Source organism: Semicossyphus pulcher, unplaced genomic scaffold (assembly GCF_022749685.1).
Source record: "Semicossyphus pulcher isolate SPU_LCO1_2020_fin unplaced genomic scaffold, fSemPul1.0.p SCAF_20, whole genome shotgun sequence".
NCBI lineage: Eukaryota > Metazoa > Chordata > Actinopteri > Labriformes > Labridae > Semicossyphus > Semicossyphus pulcher.
This window is the reverse complement of record NW_027211694.1, coordinates 3,812,866-3,837,997: the sequence shown is the minus strand read 5'-3', so window position 1 is coordinate 3,837,997 and position 25,132 is coordinate 3,812,866. Positions and strand designations below refer to the sequence as shown.

The following is a 25,132-nucleotide window of genomic DNA, read 5'->3' as shown; positions in this document are numbered from 1 at the left end:
AGCTAATAAGTTATAACAGAGACATAATGCAGGCCTGATTATGTTTTCTATAAAGATAATGAGGAAATATTTTGTTATGATAATGTATCTGGGGTCTACAAACATGTTTATGTGGTCCAATCGTGCATCACAGTATCTGCTTGTATTGACTACAGGGTCTGTACAGGGTTATGAAACCTTTCGTTACAGGCATAAAACATGGCTGCTTAGGGATTATCGGCATGTTATCGGTATCTGCAGATAATGGTTTGAAAATGACATCATTTTTCTGCTGATATTTTCCGCCGATAAAACAATACTTTAATTCTGCCTAAATGCTCGATGATTCCCTTAAAAAAGCTGGACGTAATGCTGCGACATTGACTCAGCACGAGTGTGCATGTGCACTGCCTCCACAAAGTTATCAACACAACACAGATAAAGACTAAAAAGTCACAGAAACTCGAGCCAGTTGATAAAAGTTAAACAACTTTCACAACTCTTACCTAGTTAGCTCACATTCTCATCATTTTACCGACATAACAACATCAAGCGCTCCAAAAATACACTCGTGCCCGAAGCCGATGCTAACAGGGTGTAACATAAACATCAGTGCAAAACTAATTTGCATATTATTTGACGCACACACGATTAAATAGAGTCTGTTGGTGATCGCTGATGTCTCCGTAGTAGGTGCAGTAATCAAGTCCGGGCATGTTGCAGTCAGGTGCGCTCAGAAACGTGAGTGATCTTTTGTACAACGCCTCTTCTGTCAAGCGTGAAGAAGGGGGCAAGATGTCTGCGGTACGACAGTTTGTGGCCACTACAATAAGAGGAGGCATCATTTAAATTCCACTACAGAGGAGACTTGATGTTGTCTTCCATTAGGTGGAAGAAAACGTGCCTAATATATCGGTATCGAAATCAGCAAAAAGGGTTGGAAAATATCGGCATATCGGATATCGGCAAAAATCGTGCATCCCTACTTGGTTTATCAATGTTCTCGCTGATGGTCTCCTTTGCTTTTGTAAATCATAAAGTTTTATAACCAGATAAAAACTCCTCACAGGATCTTTAACTTTGTCTCCTTTCTTGCCACCAGTTGCAGTGGGATAAACGGCACTAAAGTTCACACTATAACATTATTTCCCTGACTATGAATATTGCAAGAAGCATTCTTACTGCAAACACACACAGTTCATCATCATCGTTAACTCAAAAATCATCACAATCTTTATTTCTGGATTGTTTTACCATCCAGCACGTCTTTGCTCTAGAGAATCACTTCCCCCTTACAGAACTGCAGCATTAATTGAACTGATTCATTTTAATCTGATCTTAGTTTGAACCGAAGCTGTGAGAGAGAAAACAGTGGGTGGATGGAGGGATAAAGATTATTGAGCGTAGAGGTGGATGAGGTCGAGGAGGGGAAGGAGAGAGTGAAAGTGTGAAAGAGCGAAGATGATGATGAGGAGGATGAGGAGGAGGATGAGCGGAGAAGCCAAGGCCTTTGGGCAAAGCCAAGACCGCCTACAGATGCTCTCTCCTTCACTCCCTCCCCCTCTCTCTCTCTTTCTCTCTCTTCACAGCTCTCCCTTTTTCTTTCTCTCCTCTTCTCTTTATTCACATGCCCTCTTGTCCTCTCTTTCATCTCCAATCTCTCTCTGTTTAACTTTCTCCTCCATTACCCAGTCTAATCTAACTTTCCCTACTTTGTCTTTCTTTCTCCTCCTCCTCCTCCTCCTCCACCCTCAGAGGAGAAAAATGTAGGGCACCGGAGGAGTGAAGTAAGGGGCAGCAAACACACACACACACAGACCTTCACCTTCTCCAGAGAAGGACAACATCAGATGTGCACATGTGGTGTGAAATCCTTCTGAGACGTAGACACGTTGAGATATGGATTCGTATTTTGTCCCGTCATGGCAGAGAGGCAGATGAGCAGAAGTGAGAGAAATTCAGAGACGTGATCTGTGTCCCAATTTCACAGTATAAATGAAACCGAGCAGGTTTTCTGTCTGTCGTGTGTTCACATTACTGAAGCCACAAAATAATGTATACTTAAACAGTCTACAGCCATGTTAGCAGCTGTTTAAGCACAGTATTTAGTCAACATGCTAACATGCTCACCATGTCAGTGGTAAACCTGTAATAACAGATTTTTTTTGATATATTTGGGGCGTAAACAAGGATGCTTCATCACTGACATATCATACCCTTCAAAGCTGATATAGTGAACTTCTTTGCAAACAGTTTATTTACATATCCAGCAACATGACTAGTACTTTAAAGTTGTGGTTAGGTCCAATACTTACGCTCTTTTAGCCTTGTTTTGGTCTCCACCAACTCCTGAAGAAAATACCTGGATAACTTTCATAACTTATGTTTGGTGCTAAGCTTATTTGCAGTTAAAAATGATGCCCTGAGATAGGGCTGCACAATATGACATATGATATAGATCGTCAAAATGATATGAAAATGTCTGTCGTATGTGTTTTTCTTTATCGTCTCTATCATGATGTTGCAAAACCAGCGGCCTAACTGCTTTTCAGCAATGTTTACGACATTTTGACAACGCTTGATGTTCTAATCCTTGGGAGCGAACCTGGAGCGAACCATAGAGGGAGGCGCTGTTTATTAACATGGAGAGTGCAGAAAAGGACTCGGGCTCAGCCCATGCGGAAATGGAAAGACTAGACTACTTGCTTGTTAAATTACCAGAAAACATGCATGATATATATCGTTATCAAGATATGATAAATCCATCATCGTGATATCGGATTTTGGTCATATCGCCCAGCCCTACCATGAGAGCAGTGAGAGTGAACCACAGCAGTAAAAAGTTTCAGACAAGACAGCTAAACAATGACATGAAAGTTGCTGCGGAGGCGGCTACAGCTAAGGCTGGTGAGAATGCTGCAAGATATAAGGTCATCAAAGTTATTACTATTTACCCTGAAGGTGCCAGGAGCGTGTGTACCAAATTTCATGGGAATCCATCCAATGGCTGTCGAGACATTTAGCCTATAAACAAACACGAGCCCAAGAGGAGGATCAGCGAAGTCATTTAGATTCACCTGCAGGGAATAATGAATGACGACACTCTGGCAGTGCGTTCCCTACAGGCATGCTGCCGTGTGGCTGAAAAGAGTCAGTAAACACCCGAGGAAAAATGTGGATATTAAGTCTGCAGCTCTCTAACTCTGAATTTAATTTGCCATTGTTTTCCACAGTTTCAGTTTGATTGACAGGCGGCGCTGCATCCAAAATGGAAAAGTAGTATAAAATAATTACTCAGTGATGTCTGGAGTATGGAACTGGGACACAATCGTAAAGATTACATTCAGAGAATAAGGACAACCAAAGTGGAGAGGCTGAAATGACATGCATGTTGAGAGAGAGAGAGAGAGATAGAGAGACAAAGGGAGAGAGAGAGAGAATGCTTATAAATAGAGGGAGGAAGGTCAGAGGGAAAGAGTCAGGCTTCCTGTATCCAGCCTCACAACCGGATACACACACACGCACACACACACACACACGCTCATACACAACACAATAAACAAAAATATAACTATAATGTTTGACAGTTGCAAAGTTATAGAGCTAAAAGATGATATTGTTTTATGTTTTGTTTTACTCGTGTCCTTTTCTGCTCCACTGTTTCCTCTCTGTTTTCTTCTCTTCTGTTTAAATAATGACTAATTTCATCCTTGATTCGCATATAAAATGGCAGAAAATAGTTAAATATGCCAATCACAATTTCCCAGAGGGAAATATTAAGCCTTCAAATTGCTTTTTGTTCCACCCACAGTCCTGAACCCAAATAAATTCAATCTGCTGCGATGCAAAACAGAGAAAGAAGCAAACGCTTTCACATTTTTTCTTGATAAATACCTCAAAAGAATGTTTTTAATTATTCTCAGTCGATCAATTAATAGATCTGTTAATGTTTCATCTTCTCACTTGAGCTATTTCAGCATCTGCCCGTCTGTGAAACTGTGTGTGTGTCTGTATATTTCCGTTGCCTCTCTTTCTGTGTGTTTGTTGCTGTGTCTGTGTTGCTGGTCAGCGAACGCGGTCATAAGAACAGCGTGTTGTCCAGAAGTGCATGCATGTTAACTTTGTGTGTGTGTCTATATGTGTGTGAGTGAAGACATTGATCTAATAAGAGTTGATAGTGTACCCGGCTGCAGCTGCTCTCACACACCCACACACTGTCAGACACACAGAGAGGAGACGAGTAGCCTGTAATTAAATATAATATACTTAAAGTGGAGAAAAAGCTCAGTCAGAATCGCACTCGAGAACGAGGCGACTATAAACAGCACTAATGCATCAATTCAACAATAATAAATATATAAATACTTAACAATTATTCTTCATAATAATAGATAACTTGCACATCTATAATCAGAAATTATTTGTCTAATTTAGTATGCATTCACATTGCTAACATGCTATTTATTCATAGATGAACCATTGATTATTAAGCAGTGTCTCAAATCAGGCAATAAGCTATTGTTACTTATTCGTTTAAGTTTAATTTTCACCAAAATATCTTGTTGTTTTGGATAAATCACCTTGAAACTGCAGCCTCTTCCTGAGGAAGTTGCTTCAAGAATTGTTTTGCAGAAGTTGCACCGGCTGCTTAACAGTGTCATAATGTCTTGTGACATCAGCGGAGGCGCTCTTTATCTCACTCCAAAATTCTGCAAGAAAGCCTGGTGTTACCTCAAGACATCGGCATACATACGGGCCAGAAATATAGCATTTTTATCCCTCTAACAATGCTCTTGTGAAATTAGCAGAAGGCCGATATTGGCTTAAAAATGAACTATCGGATATCGGCCAACACACCGATATCCGCCGATATAATTAACCGATAAAATAATGGGCTGCTGCATACTTGATTAAATGCCCGACCTCGGCGCAATGTCCCCGGTGCGAAGAAGACCTGCGCGGCGCAGCGTGATAACGTCACGTGTGTCTACCTGCAGCATGAGAGAGTTAGAAGCCAAAATGTCCGTGGTGTGGAAGTTTTTCAAAGTGTCCAAAATAGAAAGCAAAACTGCTATTTGCAATGACTGCTCAGCTTCGGTGATGCGAGGAGGAGCCAAGGCAAAGTCTTTCAACACTACAAACTTGATTAACCATCTCAAGACCCGTCACCCCGACCGCTGTAACAAATGTGATAAGAGTATCACCATTATACTGTACGCTAATTCCAATACAGAAGAGAGTTGATGATCTCTGCAATTAGGTGTGCGGGAAAAAAATATCGGTATCGGTAATCGGCTAAATGAGTTGTAAAATATCGGCATAACGGATATCGGCAAAAAATCCAATATCGTGCATCCCTACTACAAAATGCTGCAGGAAAACATGATGATATCTGAAGACATCTGCATACCCAAGAGCAAAAAATCTCCTTTATAACTGGATGTTATATGGACAATATCCATGCGCCACAAATGCAAATATGTTATTTTTCTTTTCAGACTGAGAGTAAACTTTATTTGCCAAGCATGTGTATATATAAAAGTAATCGTAGGACTTAAAATGCACATTACAGCTAAACACAAGGATGCTAGAATCAGACAGCATGACATCAGCCCAAAAATGGCCATTACATTTTTATCAGATAAAATAATAATAAGCCTATTAAAGCAATGCTGCTGCAACACACAGCAAAGTGCATGTATTTAATGAGCGGTGCAACTAATTACACCAGCTCAGCAGCTGATCGATTGATCACATTTTACTTTCGCTGCAGTAATTGACCAGTGAAGCTGGTTCCAACATCGGGGGGAAAAACATATCATCACAAGTAGAGATGTACTACATGCTCAACTGCTATTATTCTGATAAGACGTTTCATGACAGTATGAGAAAACCAATTCTGAATCTAGGACAGTTCAGAAGTCCTGGGACACAAAGACCGTGTCAGAACTGATCTCATCTAGTTTGTTAACGTGCCGGGTCAGGCTCCTGATCCCAAAGAAATGTGTCTCCTGCCCCTCTGCACCATCACCTTCACGCAGCATGCAGCTCTGGGTCGAGCTTTAACGTGTTCCCCCACATGTCTGATCCAGGTCACTGCAGGACCACATCTGAGTGAAGAGACACAAGTGTGCCCATTGACATAAGTGTGCCAGCAGTGACTGTTTTCATGTCCTGCAGGCGCATCAGGTGTTTTATTGGGTAGATAATCACTGTGACTTAGCCGGGGAGGACAACAGCTGGGTTAAAAACACTCACACTGCTTCTGGTTGTCCTTTAGCAGCAGACATTTGCCTTTAAGGACGCAGACAAACAGAGAGGGAGGAAGACCGACAGACAGACAGACACAGGGAGGAATGCTGCTGCGCGCTCAGATAAAACAGGGAAGGAAGCGCTCCCTTAACACCCTGCCCCCTACACACATGTACACACACACACATCAACACAGTCCAAAGCGGCGGGGTGAGATGGGAAACGTTTGTGCGTGTGTGATTATTGTCGAGTGTGTACAGATAAGAAGTTGTTTTGTGCCGATTGATAATAAATTACCACACAAGAGGCGCTATCTGTAGCTCACTATGGAGACTCTGCATGTCATTGTGTGTATATGTGTGTGTGTGTTGATTTCTTCCTGCTATTGTGGCATGTGTGCAGTCATGTTCCTCTAGACTGAGGCTGAATCCGCACAGTTTAGTATGATTCGGCTGCAGGATAATACTTGAATTTCTTCCTCCTGCATTGTTTATTTCCAAGTAGAACAATAATCTGAAAAGTCTGTGCTTTCTGTAGTAAAATAATCCTTCCAGAACAATCCATTTATTGACTTATTACCATTGAGAAGATGAGAGGTAATCCTAAAAGTCCAGCAGCAGATTAAAAAGCCATAGGTGAAGATTTTAACAGCTCTAACGCAGCATTATGTATGTTATCCTCCACTTTGACGATTGCAAGATAAACTGTTACACCATCCACATGACAACGTACTCGAACAGGAAGTTCCTGTTGCTTTAATGCTCGTGAACAACTCTGCGTAATAATGCTGCGTAACACCTCATAAACATATCCTTCCATTTGGTGACCTTGAAGGGTCACTGAAATTATCTTCTAACATGTAAACACACAGGAAAGGCAGAATTCGTAGATGGTAGCAGCAACGTGTACACATGGTGGTGCATTCAGGCACAATATCGAGTGTAGGTTACTCACATTCCGGCAGCACTCAGAGTCCCGTTGTACCGGCCAGTACGAGCTAATTGAGGAGATACTGGTGCATTTGTTGACTGTGTCGCAAGAAATGCAGGCGCTTTGGAAACAGTGTCACTATTCATTCACTGGTCCGATAATTTGGACCGTCCCTGGCAATGTTAGAGCGACGTCTCCGGCCGGCTACCATGTAAAAATTCATGGGGAAGAACAATACAAGACTTGAGAACACGTTAGACACTCATTGTTTTGATCATAACAGGCTAAATAAACTCTTGTATTGGCATGTGAAGGTCGTTGCTCCTGCTCATGGTACCTTAACAAGGACAGCCAATGTCACAAGATGCTGAAACCTGTCTTCTAAAGTGTTTTTGTGTGTGTTTGCATACGTTGATGAACCTTTATCCATCACAGCCCATTACCTGAGGCACCGAGAGGAGGCCTGAACACACACACACACATAGACACACATGTAGTACACACTCTGGGCATGCTGTGTCACCAGAGGCAACGAGTGAGCCTTTCACACTGACCCACATAGAGGGATAGAGAGAGAGAGAGAGGAGAGGATAAAAGGAGGTAGAGAAACTGGGGTGAGATGTAAAGAAAGGGGAAGATTGAAAGAAGCAGAAGTGGAGCAACAGAAGAAAAGGAGTGCGTAAAGATGCTGCCGAGTGAAGAACATGCTAACAGAGTCTTGTGTAACTGTCACCTGTGATGTCTGAGCTCCGTCTAAATGCCGCGTTTACCTCTGTGTCCGCGCGCTCGTGTCATCATTAAGATTTAAGCTGTTACTTTCTACAGCTGACAGTCCTCAAGTGTCCTGTTTCCACCTCGGTCACTTACTGTAACGTGAACGCTGGTAGTGATGAAGTAAGATGTCACAGGCATTGTCTCCGGGAGAGGTGTGTGTGTGTGTGTGAATGACACGATCCCTCACCTGCGAACACTGCAAGTTACGGTGGCTGAGAGGTCAAATATGGAGGTCACACTGCTGGGAAGGGAACACAAGAGCCAGAATTCAATTCTTATATCCATTGTTGTGTCTATTTTAAAAAAAAAACAAAAAAAAAAACACCTGTATATTCCCCTTAATTAGGAATGCACGATATTGGATTTTTTGTTGATATCCGCTATGCCGATATTTTACAACTCATTTAGCCGATTACCGATACCGATATTTTTTTCCCGCACACCTAATTGCAGAGATCATCAACTCTCTTCTGTATTGGAATTAGCGTACAGTATCATGGTGATACTCTCATCACATTTGTTACAACGGTCGGGGTGACGGGTCTTGAGATGGTTAATCAAGTTTGTAGTGTTGAAAGACTTTGCCTTGGCTCCTCCTCGCATCACCGAAGCTGAGCAGTCATTGCAAATAGCAGCTTTGCTATCTATTTCGGACACTTTGAAAAACGTCCACACCACGGACATTTTGGCTTCTAACTCTCTCATGCTGCAGGTAGACACACGTGACGTCATCACGCTGCACCGCGCAGGTCTTCTTCGCGCCGGGGACATTGCGCCGAGGTCGGGCATTTAATCAAGTATGCAGCAGCCCATTATTTTATCGGTTAATTATATCGGCGGATATCAGCGTGTTGGCGATAGTTCATTTTTAAGCCAATATCGGCCGATACTGATAACGTGCCGATAATATCGTGCATCCCTACCCTTAATTATAATAGATTAGATCCTTTATTGAGAAATTATCTTTGGCATGTTGAGTAGATTCTGTCTGGCATCAAATGCTGTCAACATTTTTCCTCTAATAGCAGATCAGCATACTTTGATTGGTGGTAATTCTATAGCACAGACATTATTGGATAATCCACTGGCAGTGAAACCACCTTTAGGTATGTACTTATTGCAGTTGGTGATTATTTAATGTGCACTGCCTCTGACTCCTCTCAGACTTTAAACCTACTTTCATAACTTGAATAACTTTCTGAATTAGTCTTAAAGTTAGACGAGTTTGAGGCCTGAAAATGTTTCGGGAAAATGGCACCAGGTCCCCGAGCCAACCACATACCAGATAATTTAAATTGACTGTCCTCTTCCTAACAGGGAATAATCGTTTAATTTAATGTGTATGTGAAGCTATAAAACAGAAACAGGCAATCTGTTACTCAGCCGACAACTGAGGATTCACACTCTCTCCTTGTGTTAAAAAGCATTTATTGTTGGAGAACGTGTTACAATTTTGTCAGGACTACTATTATTCTATTTTTGGTCACAAAGGGAAATTAAAATCTACTAGGACGTAGTCAAAAATGTTAATTCTCCATCAGCATAAAAAGGCAGAAAAAAAGCAAAGTGTTGCTCTTTTTGGCCTTTAAATCCTCATATCAGTCGGCTAAATGCCTCCTTTAATACCCCTGATAAATGTGTGTGTGTAATGGTGAGCCCCTGTGCTCGTGTGTCCTCGTGTATCTCAGGTTGCCTTTGCCAGGTTATCTCTCTTACGTCATGCTCCAAAAATAGAACAGATTCACCTGTTAGGGAGCGAAGGATGAAAGGAGACAGAGAGGAGGAGAGATAGAAGGATGGATTTTAGTGCAGCCATTTTTATGAATCATGATATTGATAGTGTGACGGCACATGGGGTGCTTTATAGGTTATGCCAGGTTAGCTGTCACTTTGATGTCTCTGGTTTTATCAGGGTAGGACTTCAGGAGATGTACCTTCACTTTATGGGTTATTATTGCAATATAAATGTACTTTATCATCAGAATCTGTTTTTATGAGCTTTTTCAGTTGCAGTAGAAATGCCAAAAATATCACAAAAAAGTGTCTGCGCTCTCTGAGGAGGAAAAGTTGGAGTATCCGAACCGCAGACTGTATAAATAATGGATGCAGCCAACGTGATGTCACCCATTGGTTTCTCGACTGAGTAAATGAAGCCTTGAGTTCAGGCCGCCGCCATGTTGGATTTCTGGAGGCGGAAGTGACCATATTTGGATGAGAGGGTGTTGCTAGAGAGGAGCGAGGGGGTTGTACGCCGCTGGGGACAAAAACATCCGATGTGTGTGGAGCTACGAAGAGACTGTTACCGTCTGCACTCCAACATTTGATCTTTGAATGGTGCTATTTCGGTTACATCATCTTGTTGCACAGCTATCGTTGATAGACCGATATGGTTTTTTCAGGGCCGATTTCGATACCGATTATTAGTAGTCAAGGAGGCCGATAATCGATATTTGAAGCCGATATTCATTTGCAGTAAAAGTTAAAATGTTGGAAATTATCGGCGCCGATAATCGGCCCGGCCGTTAATCGGTCTATCCCTAATCTATAGTATCTTAACAGTATACGTGACATTACTCTCTTTAATTGGATTGTTTCTTGTGTGTATTGTCTGCGCTTGATGAATGTGCTCGTTACCTTTAATCTAAAGAGTCAGAGGTAGAGTTGAGGACACAGGTGAGCTGTAGTGGATCCAGTGTCATAGTTCATCGGACACCACTGCTCTCACACTCACTCACTACTGTGTCTAAAGGAGTCCATTAATTTCCTTTAATTATAACCTTAATCTCACTTATTCTTTGGCCTTCATTAAGTCTGATCTATCACCAGACCTGATCTCTAAATCATGTCTCCGCCCCGCCTACTGTAAGTTCACCTGAATCAAAAGAGATGCACACTCTTACACACACACTGTGACTCAGTACGGAGCTCAGATGTCTGGTGTCGGGTCTCCGTTGCCCGTCACGATGATTGGCACAATTACCTGAGCGTGCTGCGCGTGTGTGGGGAAATAACTGCTGGCTGATTCACGCTGCTCCGGAGAACATAACAAGATATTAGCGGCAGAATAAGTGAGAGAAGCTTTCAGAATAACAATGATAAATGTCGGAGCGGGCGGACGGAGAGGAAGGAGAGGGAGGGTGAGGAAGGTGCGTTGGTTTCACCGGCTGCTTGGCTACAGGTGAGCTGTCATGTTAACCTTTGAAATCGTGCCAGCGTGACACGTCATACTATGGCTTTTTTTCTGTTGATGGTAGTGAAACAAATCAATTCTTGACATAAAGCAGCCTAAATGTCAGGCTGGAGCCGATCGGCTCCGGCTTCTGGGGCAGTTTTAGGCTAATAAGTGACTTTATTTTGGAGGGGAGCTGTCAGAACTTTGTGCAGGTGTTCTGTCTCTGTTGGTGAGGTCATGTTTTAGATTTGGATGTCACTCTTAACTTAAAGGCACACTCACACCTACGGGCAGTTTAGAGTCACCAATGAAGCTAACGAGCATGTCTTTGGACTGTGGGAGGAAGCCGGAGTACCTGGAGGGAACGCACGCATGCAGGGGAAGAACATGCAAGCTCCACACAGATAGACCCCCGACGTCCGAACCAGGATATGAATCAGTAACCTTCTAGCTGTGGGGCGACAGCCCAAATGTTACCCCATAACAAAGTAATTTTCCTTTGCATTCGTGTGTCAACACTTCTCTCACTTAGTGCTGCTTCACCTTCTTTTAATTGCCCCAAAATAAGCAACATCTCACTCCCAACAGTGGCAGTCAGTAGCCCTGTGCTTCAAACCTTGATGCCATACTTACCCCTTATTCCTCAATTTTGCATGTGCACATGCGCTCCGAGGTCAAGCTAGCACTTATTAACATGCAACAGCCAGACAGATTTTTAAAAGGTTGCTGAGAAAGATTTGACAAATAAAGACCTGCAGAAAGGGAGCAAGTCAGGCGACCTTTGTCGAAATAATGAGGTGATTTTTGGTTACAATAATAAACCTGTGGTTAAGATGTTGCAGCTTTGTCAGGGTTAGGCATCAAAGCTACCTGGATAGGTTAGAATTAAAATACGGACATGAATTCTGTAACTTAAATTTACCAGAAGTCAACTTGGACAATTCACACAGGAAGGGTGAAGGTGCTGTGTTTAAGCTGTCAAACCACGGCAACCTCATCCACATGCAGACGGTTTGATCTTTATACAACGTCATGTGATTTTGATGTTATATCAAACTTAAGACTGGACGGGGGTCTGCAGAAATCATGGACGAAGCTGCCGTATTTAACCTGATGTGAGTGAGAACAGGCTGAAATATCCACATCTGGAGAAGACAAGTTTATCTGCAGAAAACACCTCTGATATAATGTTGGAAATGACTCACTGGAACAGACACATTTTACACATAGTGCCTTTAACCAAATAAGAAAAGTGATTATGAAAGCAGAAGTGACCACTCTTGGATGCTGATTACAAAACCTGTGGTACGCAGTTCTCTTGAAGCAGATAATCTTTTATGTAAAAAGTGTTGAACAAACATTTTCCAGTGCAGAGAAACCGTCTTCACACTAAACCCACACTGGTGCAGTTGTGCCTCTTTTGTCAAACAACTTCTCCCACATAATCACAACATCTTCTGCTCGGTGAGGCAGAGGATGTTAAATTCGATTCCTCCCACTTGCAGCTGCCTTTTTTTATTTTCGTGGCTCTTACTTTTTGTTCTCACTTTATCGTTAATCAGAAACGGCGATGCCTCGTCATGCTGAAACTGGTTAAATAACTGCAGCTACGGTGGGAGAGAATCACACCACTGTGGAAAGAAGCATATTTTAATGCAGTTTTTAACTGAACAAACACTTCCTACTGAGTAACTGATGACTCCTCTGTGGTTACAGAGGATTTGTGTTTAAAAACATCGAAGGATTACAGAGATGACATCTTCCTCAGTGTGTAGGCTGTGAAATGAAGACAGTGTAAGTGAATAGTTTCCAACATGAGCTGATTATGCTTCTAAGTAACTGCATGTACAGTTTACCTTAAAGTTGCTGAAACACACACACACGCACACACACACACACACACACACACACACACACTCCGAACAGATTCTCTATAATTACTGGATGAGCTGCCGATGCTCCCGCTGTGCCGATCGCATAGCAACGCTGACAACCCACCTCTGCTGGAAGAGGAGGAGGAGGAGGCAAAATAAGGAGAGGATGCAAAAGAAGAGGACGACAAAGAGAGGAGGAATGGTGGAAGAGGAGGAGAAAAAAAAAAAAAAAAGAGGGAGATTAGAGGAGGTGGAGGCGACAGGAGGGGGAAGATCTGACAGAGCTGAATGTGGTGACGGCAGGAAGAAGAGGACAAAAAGGAGAGCGGAGGAAGAGGAGGAGGAGGAGGAGGAAGATTAGTTCCAGAGATAGTAAAGAGGAAGGGGCCAGATGAAGAGAGGAAGAGGGAGGCAGAGTGATAAAGAGAGGGAGTAGGTGGTGTTAGAGCAGCTGCATTCGACTCCTCTATTCAGGTTTCAATTGAATCTCTTGAGCGGAGGTTGTAACACACTGACTGCCTCTCGTACCTGGCGCGTTTAATGTGAGCCGTTAGTGAGACACCACTTATGTCAAGATCTCTACCAATATGTTTGTGTTGGTCGTACAGATGATTGATGAGTGCATTCATTATTAGAACGGACTCTAATCACTTTAATGTTGCAGTGTCTTGACGTCCACAGTTACTGTGAAGGTTTGATTTGTTATACTTGGAACTGTAACGTGTCCAGATGCTATTATTAGCTTGTTCCTCCCTGACCAAATACAAATGGCTCTAACCAGTCGGAAACGGTAACTTAGTGCATTTAGATCTTGTGTTGGTTTGTTTTTTGACTCAGGTGGTCACTAAAGTACCTCACCTTTCAAACCTTCTCTGTCTTCTAAAAGTTTCCGAGGTGTCCGTCTGACGACCCCGGAGGATCCTGCACACAGTTTTCACCAGTACCAGCTATGTGTCACCAGCTAGCTAAGAAAACAAAAAGCATTGGCACGCTGTCTGCGAAACAACCACAACCTCCTACACCGATGACTATGACTATTTTCCTGTTACATCCTTGCCCGCGTCGCATCAGGATTCATTAATGTTTACACTATAAAAGATGTGTGATCAAGTGTTCCCAAACCACCTTGACTAGTGGTCTTAGAAGCCCTTTTTACTCTGCGCTTCGGTCTCAGCGCCGTCATTTTACATTGGACCAAGCAATGCTGCTGTAAAGCCGCCCCAGTGTGTGTTTTTAAATAGCGTTCCAGCATTGCGGCAGTGAAACGTGTGTGAGGTGTAAACAAACAGCGTGTGCTTCAAATAGACACACACACACACAGCGCTGTTCTGCCCTGCCGGCTCTGTTACTTCCTCCAATGCCGTCAGAAGATGGGCACATTCACTTCCATAAAACTGTGTGAGCGCTGGTTACGTCTAGCATTTTACCATGTCCTCAAATACCACCATGTGCTCAATGACAACAAGTGCCAGAGACGGAACGACTTCGCCCCACCATTCCGCCTCTACATAGAAGACGGACTGTAAGAGAGGCGTAATAATCCCGCCCTGAACTGGCAGTGTAAAAGATGCTAGTGATAGGATAACACTGCACCTTGGTTGTCGTATGCACATGCATTTAGGTCTGTAGACTTATGATACGATCACCAAGATACATTTAAATCCAATAGTAAACTGGGTCCTACTTAAGTACAGTGTTTATGAACCTGTACTTCATTAATAATTATATTTAATGCAGCTTTATTCTTCTTCTGCACCTCATCCATTCAAACGTAATACATTTTTTATTTATATATGCTTTATTATATCTTTTTAAGGGATTCTGCAAAAGAACAAAACCAAATCCTCTCCTCTTTGCTGCTGATGTGATTTGTGTTCTTTTCCTTTATTTGGCTGTGATTCCTGTTTATTTTAATGCTTTTAAAAAAGATTTATTTTTAGTTTGCAGCATTTGTACGTCCTCTTCTGTGGACAAATCTACTTAAAATAGCCAAACTCAGAGGCAAAGTGTGTGTGTGTGTGTTTGTATTTTAGAAGTGAGCCTTAATGCCTGTGATCCTGTCTGCTTTTAGTAGATTAGGACTCACTCAAATGTAATGGTGCCCATGACCTCTGAATGAGTGTGTGTGTGTGTGTGTGTGTGTGTGTGTGTGTGTTTGCATATATAAGTGTGTATCCATTTACCTTGTTCCGTGATGAGTGCGTCGAGTACAGTGATGCTGCCGAGCTCTGACTTTTCCTCTCTGCCTGTTGGAACCAAACACACTCTGATACACGCTTTCATGCAAGGATCAGTTCATTATAAACACACACGCATCCTATTCATTCATATCTGATCAACCAATATGATAAAACAATCCTCAGCACTCATAAGTGTGTGTGTTAAATGTTTAAAGGTCTCGCTGTAACAATCTTGCTTTCATAGTTTTCCAGCTGATTCTTCACCAGAGAAGTTTTTGGTGCCGGTTGTCGGCAGGATTACGGACAAACTAGTGGCTTGATTTTCAGGAAACCTTGCTGAAAGGTTGGAGCATGGGCCAAGGGATTTTGGACCACATCCGGATCTGGCTCACCAACAAGCAATAGTATTGACAAATTGCAACACCGGTGTCTGAGGGCCCTCAAACACCTGGCAGACTGTCAGGCATCGGCCAATGTTGGGCCCTTGATGAGAGTCTGTAGCCCTATTAGCATCTCTCCTTCTTCTCTGTCGGTGGCTGGTAAGAGCAATCTAAAGCTGTTTTCCCACTGCTCAAAAAACCCGCTAACACCCGGCAGAAAGGCTACAATCGCATTCAGACCCGGGTCAAATCACTCGGCAGTAGACCTGGGTAATTATCGCCTCCGATCGGCATTGATGGGAGCACAAAACCCGCATCAACACGCTAATCTCCGCCCCCTTTCTGGCGCGATGCTATGCTCCGTCGGTAACTTCTGCGACTCCTTGTCATTCCACAAATTCAGTCCGTCTCCGTCCGAGCGGCACTCGAACATCGTTCCAAATTTGTCTGCGGCGAGTTTGATACACAGACTACATGAGTAATAGATACAATAAAGACCTTACCACCGTAACTGTTTGCTAACCCTGTTTCGGGCACGTTTGTGACGTCAGACGGTGACGCAGCAGAAAAGAGACTGAAAGCAGGATACTCCACTGGCAATGGGAAAAGAGACAATCAGCATCTACAGCGGGTCTTCCCGGGTCTTAAAAACTTTAGTAAATGCGCTAATTTTGGTGGGAAAGGAGTATAAGTCAAGTAAAGCAAACAACTCGTCCTTTCTTTGTACACAAGCAAACCCCAAGGGCTTACAATGCCAGGAAGGTTTGCACATTTTTATCTGACATATTGTGAATTAGAAGGAAGAGTGGTGGAAAAATGGCAGACAACAGCTGCTTTACATCACGTTTATTTTATATATTTCACACTCCTAGTTCTTCTGGCACTTTTTTTAATGTCAAGTGCAGACTACTGCAGCCTGCTGAAAGAGTTATTTCTTCTTGGGGGCGGCTGTGGCTCGGTGGTAGAGCCGTAAAAGCACTTTGAGTGTTCAGATGACGAGAAAAGCGCTATATGAGTACAGTCCATTTACCATCTCTTCTACGCAGACATATGCAGCTGTAGGCCTCCTTAGCCACTAGAGCTTTGATGTCAGTTTTGTCTGTCCCGGAGTTATTCATAACTGCCATGTTCATTTTAGTTAGAGCACTTGAAACTTAAACACATGATGATACAATGTGTTCTCCTTTTTATAAATATATGTTCTGTCTGTACTTCCATTAAGAGGAACATAATAAATGCACAGCCGAGATGATGATCGAACCATAGAAGACTTGACTCTTGCCCTTGGTGGAGGTCTGCCCCCTCTTGTGCCCTTTTCTTTAAAAGCTTTAAAGTTTTTTCCTCATTTTCACTTCCTGTTTTAATGTAAACTTCAAAACATCACATGCATACATCCTCCAACAAAACTCAAGCATAGTGAAAAGAAACAAAAACCGACATCGCATCACACAAACAAGCTCAGTCGGACTTAAACATTTTGCGTCGTTTACAGAAGATGGGGCACATTCATTTTCTGCCTTTGGTTTCACTTCCAAAAAACTGTGTGACCGCCGGTGTTACTTCCCTTAATGTACTCACTTCTAGCATTTTACCATGTCCTCAAATAACACCGTGAGCTCAGTGACAACAAGTCATGTAACAAATACACAAATAAGGCTATAACATCAGAAACGTATTTATTAATCAGAACTGTTACGACATGAAGTTTGTTTGTGTGTGTGTGTGTGCGTGTGTGTGTGTGTGTGTGTGTGGTCCCCTGCCCTTTGTGGCATATGTCCAGTCACCATACGTCCTTGCATTTGTGCTTTTGTCGCCCACGCAAATCTATTTTTAGCCCAGGAGTCGAGAGGGCGCGTACAAGCATACACGCGCGTGTGCGTTCGTGTTTGTGTGTCAGGGTGTGTCGTCAGGTTACAGTGTGTGTAAGTGGACTCCTCTTTGTCCCGGTTGATAATTTTAGACAGACGGCCACTGAAACTTTCAACAGGAGGGTCGGATGCTGCGTGCAACCTTTTCCACTGACAGACAGACAGACTGACTGACACACGTGAAGCCGTCGGGGCGGCTGCAGCTCGGTGGTAGAGTCGGTCGTCTCTCAGTCAGAAGGTTGGAGATTCGATCCCTGACTGCTAAAGTGTGCTTAGGCAAGACACTGAACCCGAAACTGGTGAATGTAGTTACTTCCTGGTTAGAAATTGGCGCTTTGTATAGAAGCCTTTGCCATCAGTGTGTGAATGTGAAGTGAAAGGATGATTGCGCTTTGTTAGTGTTTGTTTGGTGGTAACCAGGGTAACGAGTGGCACCCCATCTGATTGGTTGCCTGAAAAAAGCAGCGGTGGTGACACCAGTGCCTTTCTGAAAAGTTCAGAGATTTTCAACTCGAATCGCTCGGAGCGGCCGCACAAAAAAGTGGGACACTGGGTGCAGCTTTTTTTCTGTAGGCGGCCGCGTACGCTCTGTCCTCGTTGGGAGCAACTGAAAATAGACGCTGGTGCTCAGAAAAAGGACACGAGGCATAAGGTAGCTAAATAACTTGTGGCTATTTTATTACAGTAAAATGACATAAAGAAAGTAGACATGACTAAACGTAACATGAGTCAAACTAACCGTTTTCGATTTGATAACGATTTTTGTCAGGGGTCTTTCAGTTACAATATCAGTGCACCTCTAACCTGGTGCATTATCAATAATGTCTACAATAGGAATTGACCCCAAAGAAGTAACATCATGTACTTTTTATTTAGCATGACCAACACACAGCAGTCAACACAATATTAACAATTTAATGAATTAGACCGCATATGAACTTTTTTCCAAGTTTCAGATTTTAGTCTGAACATCTGGCTCGTGGTTTTGATTAAACAAACTGGGCTTCATCTTCACGAGTGGTCCATACCAGTTGGTGGCGGTAATGCATCATAATGTTGTTTGCCAACCGCCATAAAACACCAGAAGAAGAAGATATGGGGAAAGGTATTTTGTAACAACGTGCCGAAAATGCACTTGCGACCAAAGCCAAGAGCAGAGAGTTACACAAAACTAACTTACATATTCATGGACGCACACACGATAGGTCGTAGGTGTAGTAAACGAGGGACTATTTTTTAAACCCAGCCCTAGTCGCTTGTCTTCTGGAGAAACAGGAAGCAGCAGATGAATGTCAGAGAATCAGGAAGGAACTCTGCACACTGCTCATGTTAGCTGACGTTACTTGCGGCTATCTCTTTAGCATTGACTAACATAATGTGTCTAAATGTTACATGTCAATTACCTTGTTCATTATGATGAGTCATATCAGATGATTGTTTTACAATAACAATAGACTATATTTCCCATGAGTCAATGCTGCTTTGTGACATCATCAAACTGAGAGAGCTGACACAGTGTGCAAGTAAAGGTGACTTTTACTGTCTCAGTCAACACTCAGTTGTGACTGAGAGATGCTACATGGACAGAAGAATACATAGATAAGAGAGAAATGCATAAACATATATATGACAGAAAATAGAAAGAGGAAGAAGTATAACAGGACGAGAGAGAGAGAGAGAGAGAGAGAGAGATGACTGCTGACTCATCCTCCGACAGAACGGATCTGTCTCTGTCTCTTTCTCGTCACCCCAAAGTGCTGCTGGCAGTCTCTCGTCCAAGCTGTTCCCACTTCTCCACCGAATATCTGCAGCTGAACCCGCTCAAATGTGCTCTGAATAATTAATTTTCATGCTAAATTATACTGGGATCTAGTTCTCCCTGTGTTTCTGCTGAGAGCTGTGTCACACAGAAGGATGACAGTGTTGATTTTTGCATCAGAGATCTCTTGTTAGAGACATTTCTGGCTTTGATTGTTAACACGTGTTTTTCTTTTTGTGTTGGTTTTTAGGAAAGCGATCTCCCGTTCAGGCCTCCAGCACCTCGGTCCTCCACAGCCATCACTGCCTCCTGCGTCCAACGGGCCCAACAAGGAGCTACGGACCTGCGTGGACTGGACGGTCAGACATCCACATACACTCACTTTATATTTGCTTTTTCTCCATGTGTCTTAATTCTATTTTTTACACACTTACGAACTTTAAAGCTAAATCTACGTCATACACGGTAAAAACGGGTTAAAATTCTGCACAAAAAGACAGTTGTCCCGGTCTGCGTCGTCCTTCTTCTGTCTGGATGAGTCACTGAATGACATTTGGATTCAGATGCCAGTGACAGATTTGTTAGCAGACTTGTTTCAGCAGCCGTATGTTCGCGTTGAAATGAAAAGCAGCAATTTTCTCGTTTCGTTTTTTAATCACAACTAAAAAAAGAACACGGGAAAGAAAGTTTTGAAGGGTCAGGACTTACTCTGGGTTTATTTTGCAGAACTTAATGGATTTCTTCTTCATAACGCTTCAAAAAGCTGAAGAAACTTTCTTAATGCTTCCTGCTTTGAGATGCAGCAAAGGTCCAGCGGTTAAAGAAATGGCAAGTTGATACAGAAATAGCTCCGATAAATGTCAGGAAACGTCTCTGCAAAGAAGAAAGGAGTAGTCAATAAGTGCATCAGAGTATTTCTCGTCCATTGAAATCCATGTCAACAAAGTATTTGTAAAGCTCGTGCAGAAAAATCCAGGTCAGCTGGGTCACTCAGAACCAGCAAGTAATTTTCAATCTCGTGATGATAAGAACTGAATACCTGCGTTAGTCACGAGGCCGACACTTGGTCAAATCAAAAGAGAGGTTAGAAATGTTCTTAAATCAGTCACCTTTTCCTTTTAATAATCTAAATTCTTTCCCCGAGTTTGAACTAATTAACTTCCCAACAATGAAATCTTCCCTCGAACTGTTCACTGAACCGTCTTCTTTTCTTTTTGAGGACTTGAAGATCAACTAAAAACAACATACTAGAACCAACTGCCCAGAAACAATCTAATTAGCTCTGCACATTCAGTATGGATTCACCAGCCGATTTCTCATGCTCATACATGGGCTTTGTGCCACTACTGCTTCAATGTGTTGCAGCAACACAGATCACACATGTATAAAACTTAGAGGTGGGAATCAAAGGGTAACTCATGATACACGATACGTGGCCCACGATAACGATAATGTCACGATACAGCTATTCTGCGCTAATTGATATATTGCAAAACAATCAATATTCTTCAGCCAATTAATTTCAGTTCATGTTACCCTCAGTCATGTCGTGAAAATCTGTTTAGAGCGCTTTATATTTGTAAATTTAAATATCAATATTTGTTGCCAGCCTATCGATTATTGTATTGCACGAGTCAGGACGACAATATTTTCTCCCATCCCTCATAAAAATGAGCCTTGATCCAAACATTACTTCTTTAAATGGTGTTGTACCTGTGCTTGGGGTTGAGTCTGGATGGGGTCTCTTGCTGTATGGGGTTAAGCTGGATGATGCATGGTGCAGAATAAACCCGCGTTGATATATTCCTCTAGGAGGTCCAGGTTGGTCGATATTGTAATCCAGTTTTGAGATCGAAAAGAAAAAGATGCGGAAAAAATAATAACAAAGGAAAGTTGTTTCTTTTAGTTCATACTAGATTTGGAAAGATAGGCCTCACTGTCTTCTGATTTAGCTATTTGAGTCAGTATCAGACAACATCTAATGTCAGTATTGCACCGATGCTTTCCTAAAATGAAGTAATTTCAATCTCCCTTCCTGTCAGAGCTGCTTTTGTAACTGTCAACACAGGCAGAAATAACTGCTGCCATCTTTTACCTGCTCTGCAAAGGAGCAGACAGAAGAAAGACATTCTGCTATTTTTATCTGATTCAATAAGAGGAGATCGGCTGCGACAGACGGAGGCTTTTCCTCCGATTCATCAGTGTAGGTACATTTTCAATCTGGAGCCCACGAGGCTCGGGAAGCAAAACAAACAAAAGGCACAAAAACAGCATCCAGAATCCTTCAGAGTCGCTGAAAAGAATCAGGTTAACGGCTAAAAATGCTCCCTGTGTAATCAGGTTCAGTAACAGCGGCGAAAAAGAGAACATCAACTGATGATTCTCTCTGCTTCCATCACTTTTGAAGGCGTTTATTTGACTGCATGATGAGGCACAGCGTGACTCAGACGTCCGTAATGATTTGTAAATAAAAATGTTCTGTATTATTGATCGTAAGATGTAAGAAGACAAACTGCTGCCGGCCCACATCTGAGAGTCCCTCCTGGCTCTGTCTGCAGGGACACTTCCACCACGTCACCGCTGGCCTTTAGCTCTCTGTGTGACACACACACGCACACACACACTGATATATAATCATTGTACATAATCACTCATTAATATACGCTCAAGGGTTGATTTACTGGTGCTTATGGCCTCCTTTCAGACCAGGATGAGTCAGATAGTGTTTGTCCACAGTCACTATGGAGCCGCTCCGAGGTTTTATCAAACAGACAAATTAGCGCATCATACTTTTCATGTATTTTCGTGGATTTCTGAAAGTATGATCCCCGGAAAGGAGGAGGAAATTATGTTTGCAAATGGCTGTTTAAAGGGATTTACAGTGGCTGACTGACCGCCGTGGGAGAGGCATCGCTGGCAATGACATCCTGCAGAGAGAAGCGAGAGACAGAGTAAGATTAAAGAGAGATTAGGCTCTTCTTATCGCTGTCCAGCTCTGTTTCAGTGATTAATTATCATCAGTTTAACAAGAGCAATATACACTGGACTAGATTTGTGCTCTAACTGCTAATTTTTTGTATATTCCGGTTCTGCTTTTGTGATTTAAGTCAGACGATAACGACGCGTGATGATATGTCACTCATCAAAATGAGGAAGTGAGCAGCTCAACACTTGTGTAACTTCTCCACCTGCAGACGCTGCTGTGGCAGTGGTTATTTAATTTTAACATCAAAGTGAACTTTTTGGAAAAAGTGGAGAGGACGATCATCAGCCCCCGAGCAAGACTTTGCTTCTCTGCTTCTCTGCATTTGTGGAAACACTGAGCCTCACATGGTGGGATTAAACACCATCTTGGGTCCCGGACATATGGATGATTTCTGCTTTTAATTTTGATAAAAAACTGTGATGCCATTTGTGTACCAAGGACCTGACATCGACCTGACATCGTCCTGTGGTCGGCAACCGAGAAGCATGTCATGATAGTCGAGCTGACAGTTCCACGGGAAGAGGGCACCCAAGAAGCATACGAAAGAAAAATGCTGGTGCACTGACCTTGTGACTGACTGCAAAGAGAGAGGCAGGAGATCAGTAACCTGCCCAGTATTTGTAAAAACAGTCACACAAGATCTCTCCAAAGAAGCAGAAAAGAGAACTTCCTGGTTCTGGCTTCGGAGAAAAGACGAGGCCTGGGCGATTCGAGAAGCCACTTCTCCACCATCTAAATCCAGCTGCAGGGAGCAGCAGGGAGACGTCCCTGACCGCTGCCCCACCATCCTGAGATGTTCTGGGAATAATGGGGCGAAAGATCAGTGAATGATGGCTCCCAGCTGAAGACCCTGCAGCTGGTATCCAGGCACCGGCTGAGGTGCAACAAGCAGAAATGTTCGGAATATGAAACTGGCTAAATCCTGGAATAATGGACTGAAACACAACCAGAGTGACTTGCTGTTTTCCACTCTGACAGAGCAGAGGAAGAAGGAGGAGGCCTCTGCACGGCCCTGCAAAGACTTGAACGGACGACAGTCTTGATGCTGTACTTGTCGCGAAATTGAAGCAACTTACAGGATAACATTTGTGTCAGAAATCATCTGAACTGCATTAGCCCAATAAAAAAGATGAGATTAGATGTGCTTTTATTTCATTTGAGAGAGCACTGTTGACATAGCAACACACATGTTAAATCAAATAACTCTGAACATGAAGCATCACACCCAGGTGTGTTAGAGCGTACACAACAAGAAGATTGTTTGATGTCCTTGAATAAAAAAAACATGGTCACAGTCTGACAGCTGCTCTGTGAACCCGGTGACACACACGCACACATGCATGTAATCATACACACGAATATGTGCACATAGGTGTGAGTTCGCTCATGAATCGTAGTGTTTTGATTAGCACCTTGAATTAACATACACTGTGAAATTACCAACCTACTCAGCAGCAGCAATTATGTGCTTGACACACTCGTTGACCGCTCTCACCACCGAGTGTTTATGCGCATATGGTTGCATTTTAATGCGACCGATAATAATCTTGAATGAGAGATAATGTGAGTTGTTATATCATTATTACTCGGTGTGTGTCTCTGCAGGAGAACGCGGTGAACGGGGATCACCTGTGGATGGAGACGAGCTGTTCAGGAGAGCTCTGTTATCTCGGAGAGGACACCTGCCTGCTGAAGACCGCAGTGAGTAGTGTACACACTGACCACGACTCTGTGTGTGCGTGTGAGAGAGAGAGGGAGTAGCACCTTTAACTACTTCAAGCACTGGCTGCTAAATTGCTAACATATAAAGGAACCAACACTAGAGCCATGCTGCATAGCTAAGTTACAGCTAGCTGGTGGTTAGCAGTGCACTTATAGCAGAGGCAAATTCAAATGTGGGTATAAAAACAATACAATGAATGAACATTTGGGGTGGACAGTAGCTCAGTCTGGAGGGACTTGGCTTGGGATTCGGATGGTATCCGGTTCAAGTGTGGAAATTGGGACTGGTAGCTTGAGCAAGGCACCGAGTCCCCCACTGCTCGGGGCGCATGTCCATGCGCAGCCCCCGTCACTCTCTCCATTAATGCATGTCAGTGGAGTCCTCTTTGTGCATGTGTGTACTCCGGGCCTTTGTGTGTGTAGCATGTTTCTAATAATAATAATGGCAGAGTGAAAACATTGAATTTCCCCTTGAGGATTAACAAAGAATATCTTCTTTCTTCTTCAAACAGAGAAAAGCAAAGATGAACGTGTCGGATTTAAGAATTAAAAGAAGTGCATTTTGTAAAATATTAGATTTAGACCCAATTACTAATATTTGATTTAAGTTTTATTATGTTATTTTGTATCCATAGCAACAATGTGAGACAGACACAAGAGGTCAAGACACAAACCGTTGCACAAATATCCTTTGGTAAGGGGCGCTGGTTTAGCTCAGGTGGTAGAGCAGGCGCCCCATGTAGGGGCTGCAGGTTCGACTCACGTCCTCTGCCCTTTCCTGCATGTCATCCCCCATCCCTCCTCTCTCCTCCCCACATTTCCTGTCTCTCTTCAGCTGTCCATTGCTTATAAAGTTGTTGACATTTACTGGAAGATATCTAATATTTAAGAGCTGCTTCTTCCCTAAAGTTACTGCAATGCAAGAATTTAATTTGAAAGCAATATGATTAAAGCAGACTTCACTTTAATTCCTATTCACGTAAAAAGAAACAAGTACTTTGGAATCAGCAGCAGGTAGTGCTTAATGTCTCCAGCTTTTTAAATAGCTTATGAAGCTGATCTGTGGTCAGCCAGGTTCGGCCAACGTAAACACCAGGCTGACTCTGGAAGCAGGCCAGGCGTTACATAGAGAAGATTAAGTACAGCAACAGATTAACAACAGTTGATTCACGAGTCTTTATTAATCAAAATACGGACAGAAAAGAACAAACTGAACTGGAATTTCTTCAATATTTCTTTACTGGAAGCTTTACTCT

The 25,132-nt window shown here is 42.8% G+C and overlaps 1 protein-coding gene across 9 annotated transcripts in view; it reads left to right on the top strand.

Moving 5' to 3' along the window:
- Positions 1–25,132, top strand: part of dgki (diacylglycerol kinase, iota) — a 79,878-nt gene that overhangs the window by 18,766 nt on the left and 35,980 nt on the right. For all 9 annotated transcript variants that reach the window (XM_069670750.1, XM_069670745.1, XM_069670743.1 and 6 more), the window contains exons 2-3: positions 19,419–19,527; positions 23,760–23,855. In XM_069670750.1, coding sequence (XP_069526851.1) covers positions 19,419–19,527; positions 23,760–23,855 — 205 coding nt within the window. The remainder of the gene's footprint in view (positions 1–19,418; positions 19,528–23,759; positions 23,856–25,132) is intronic.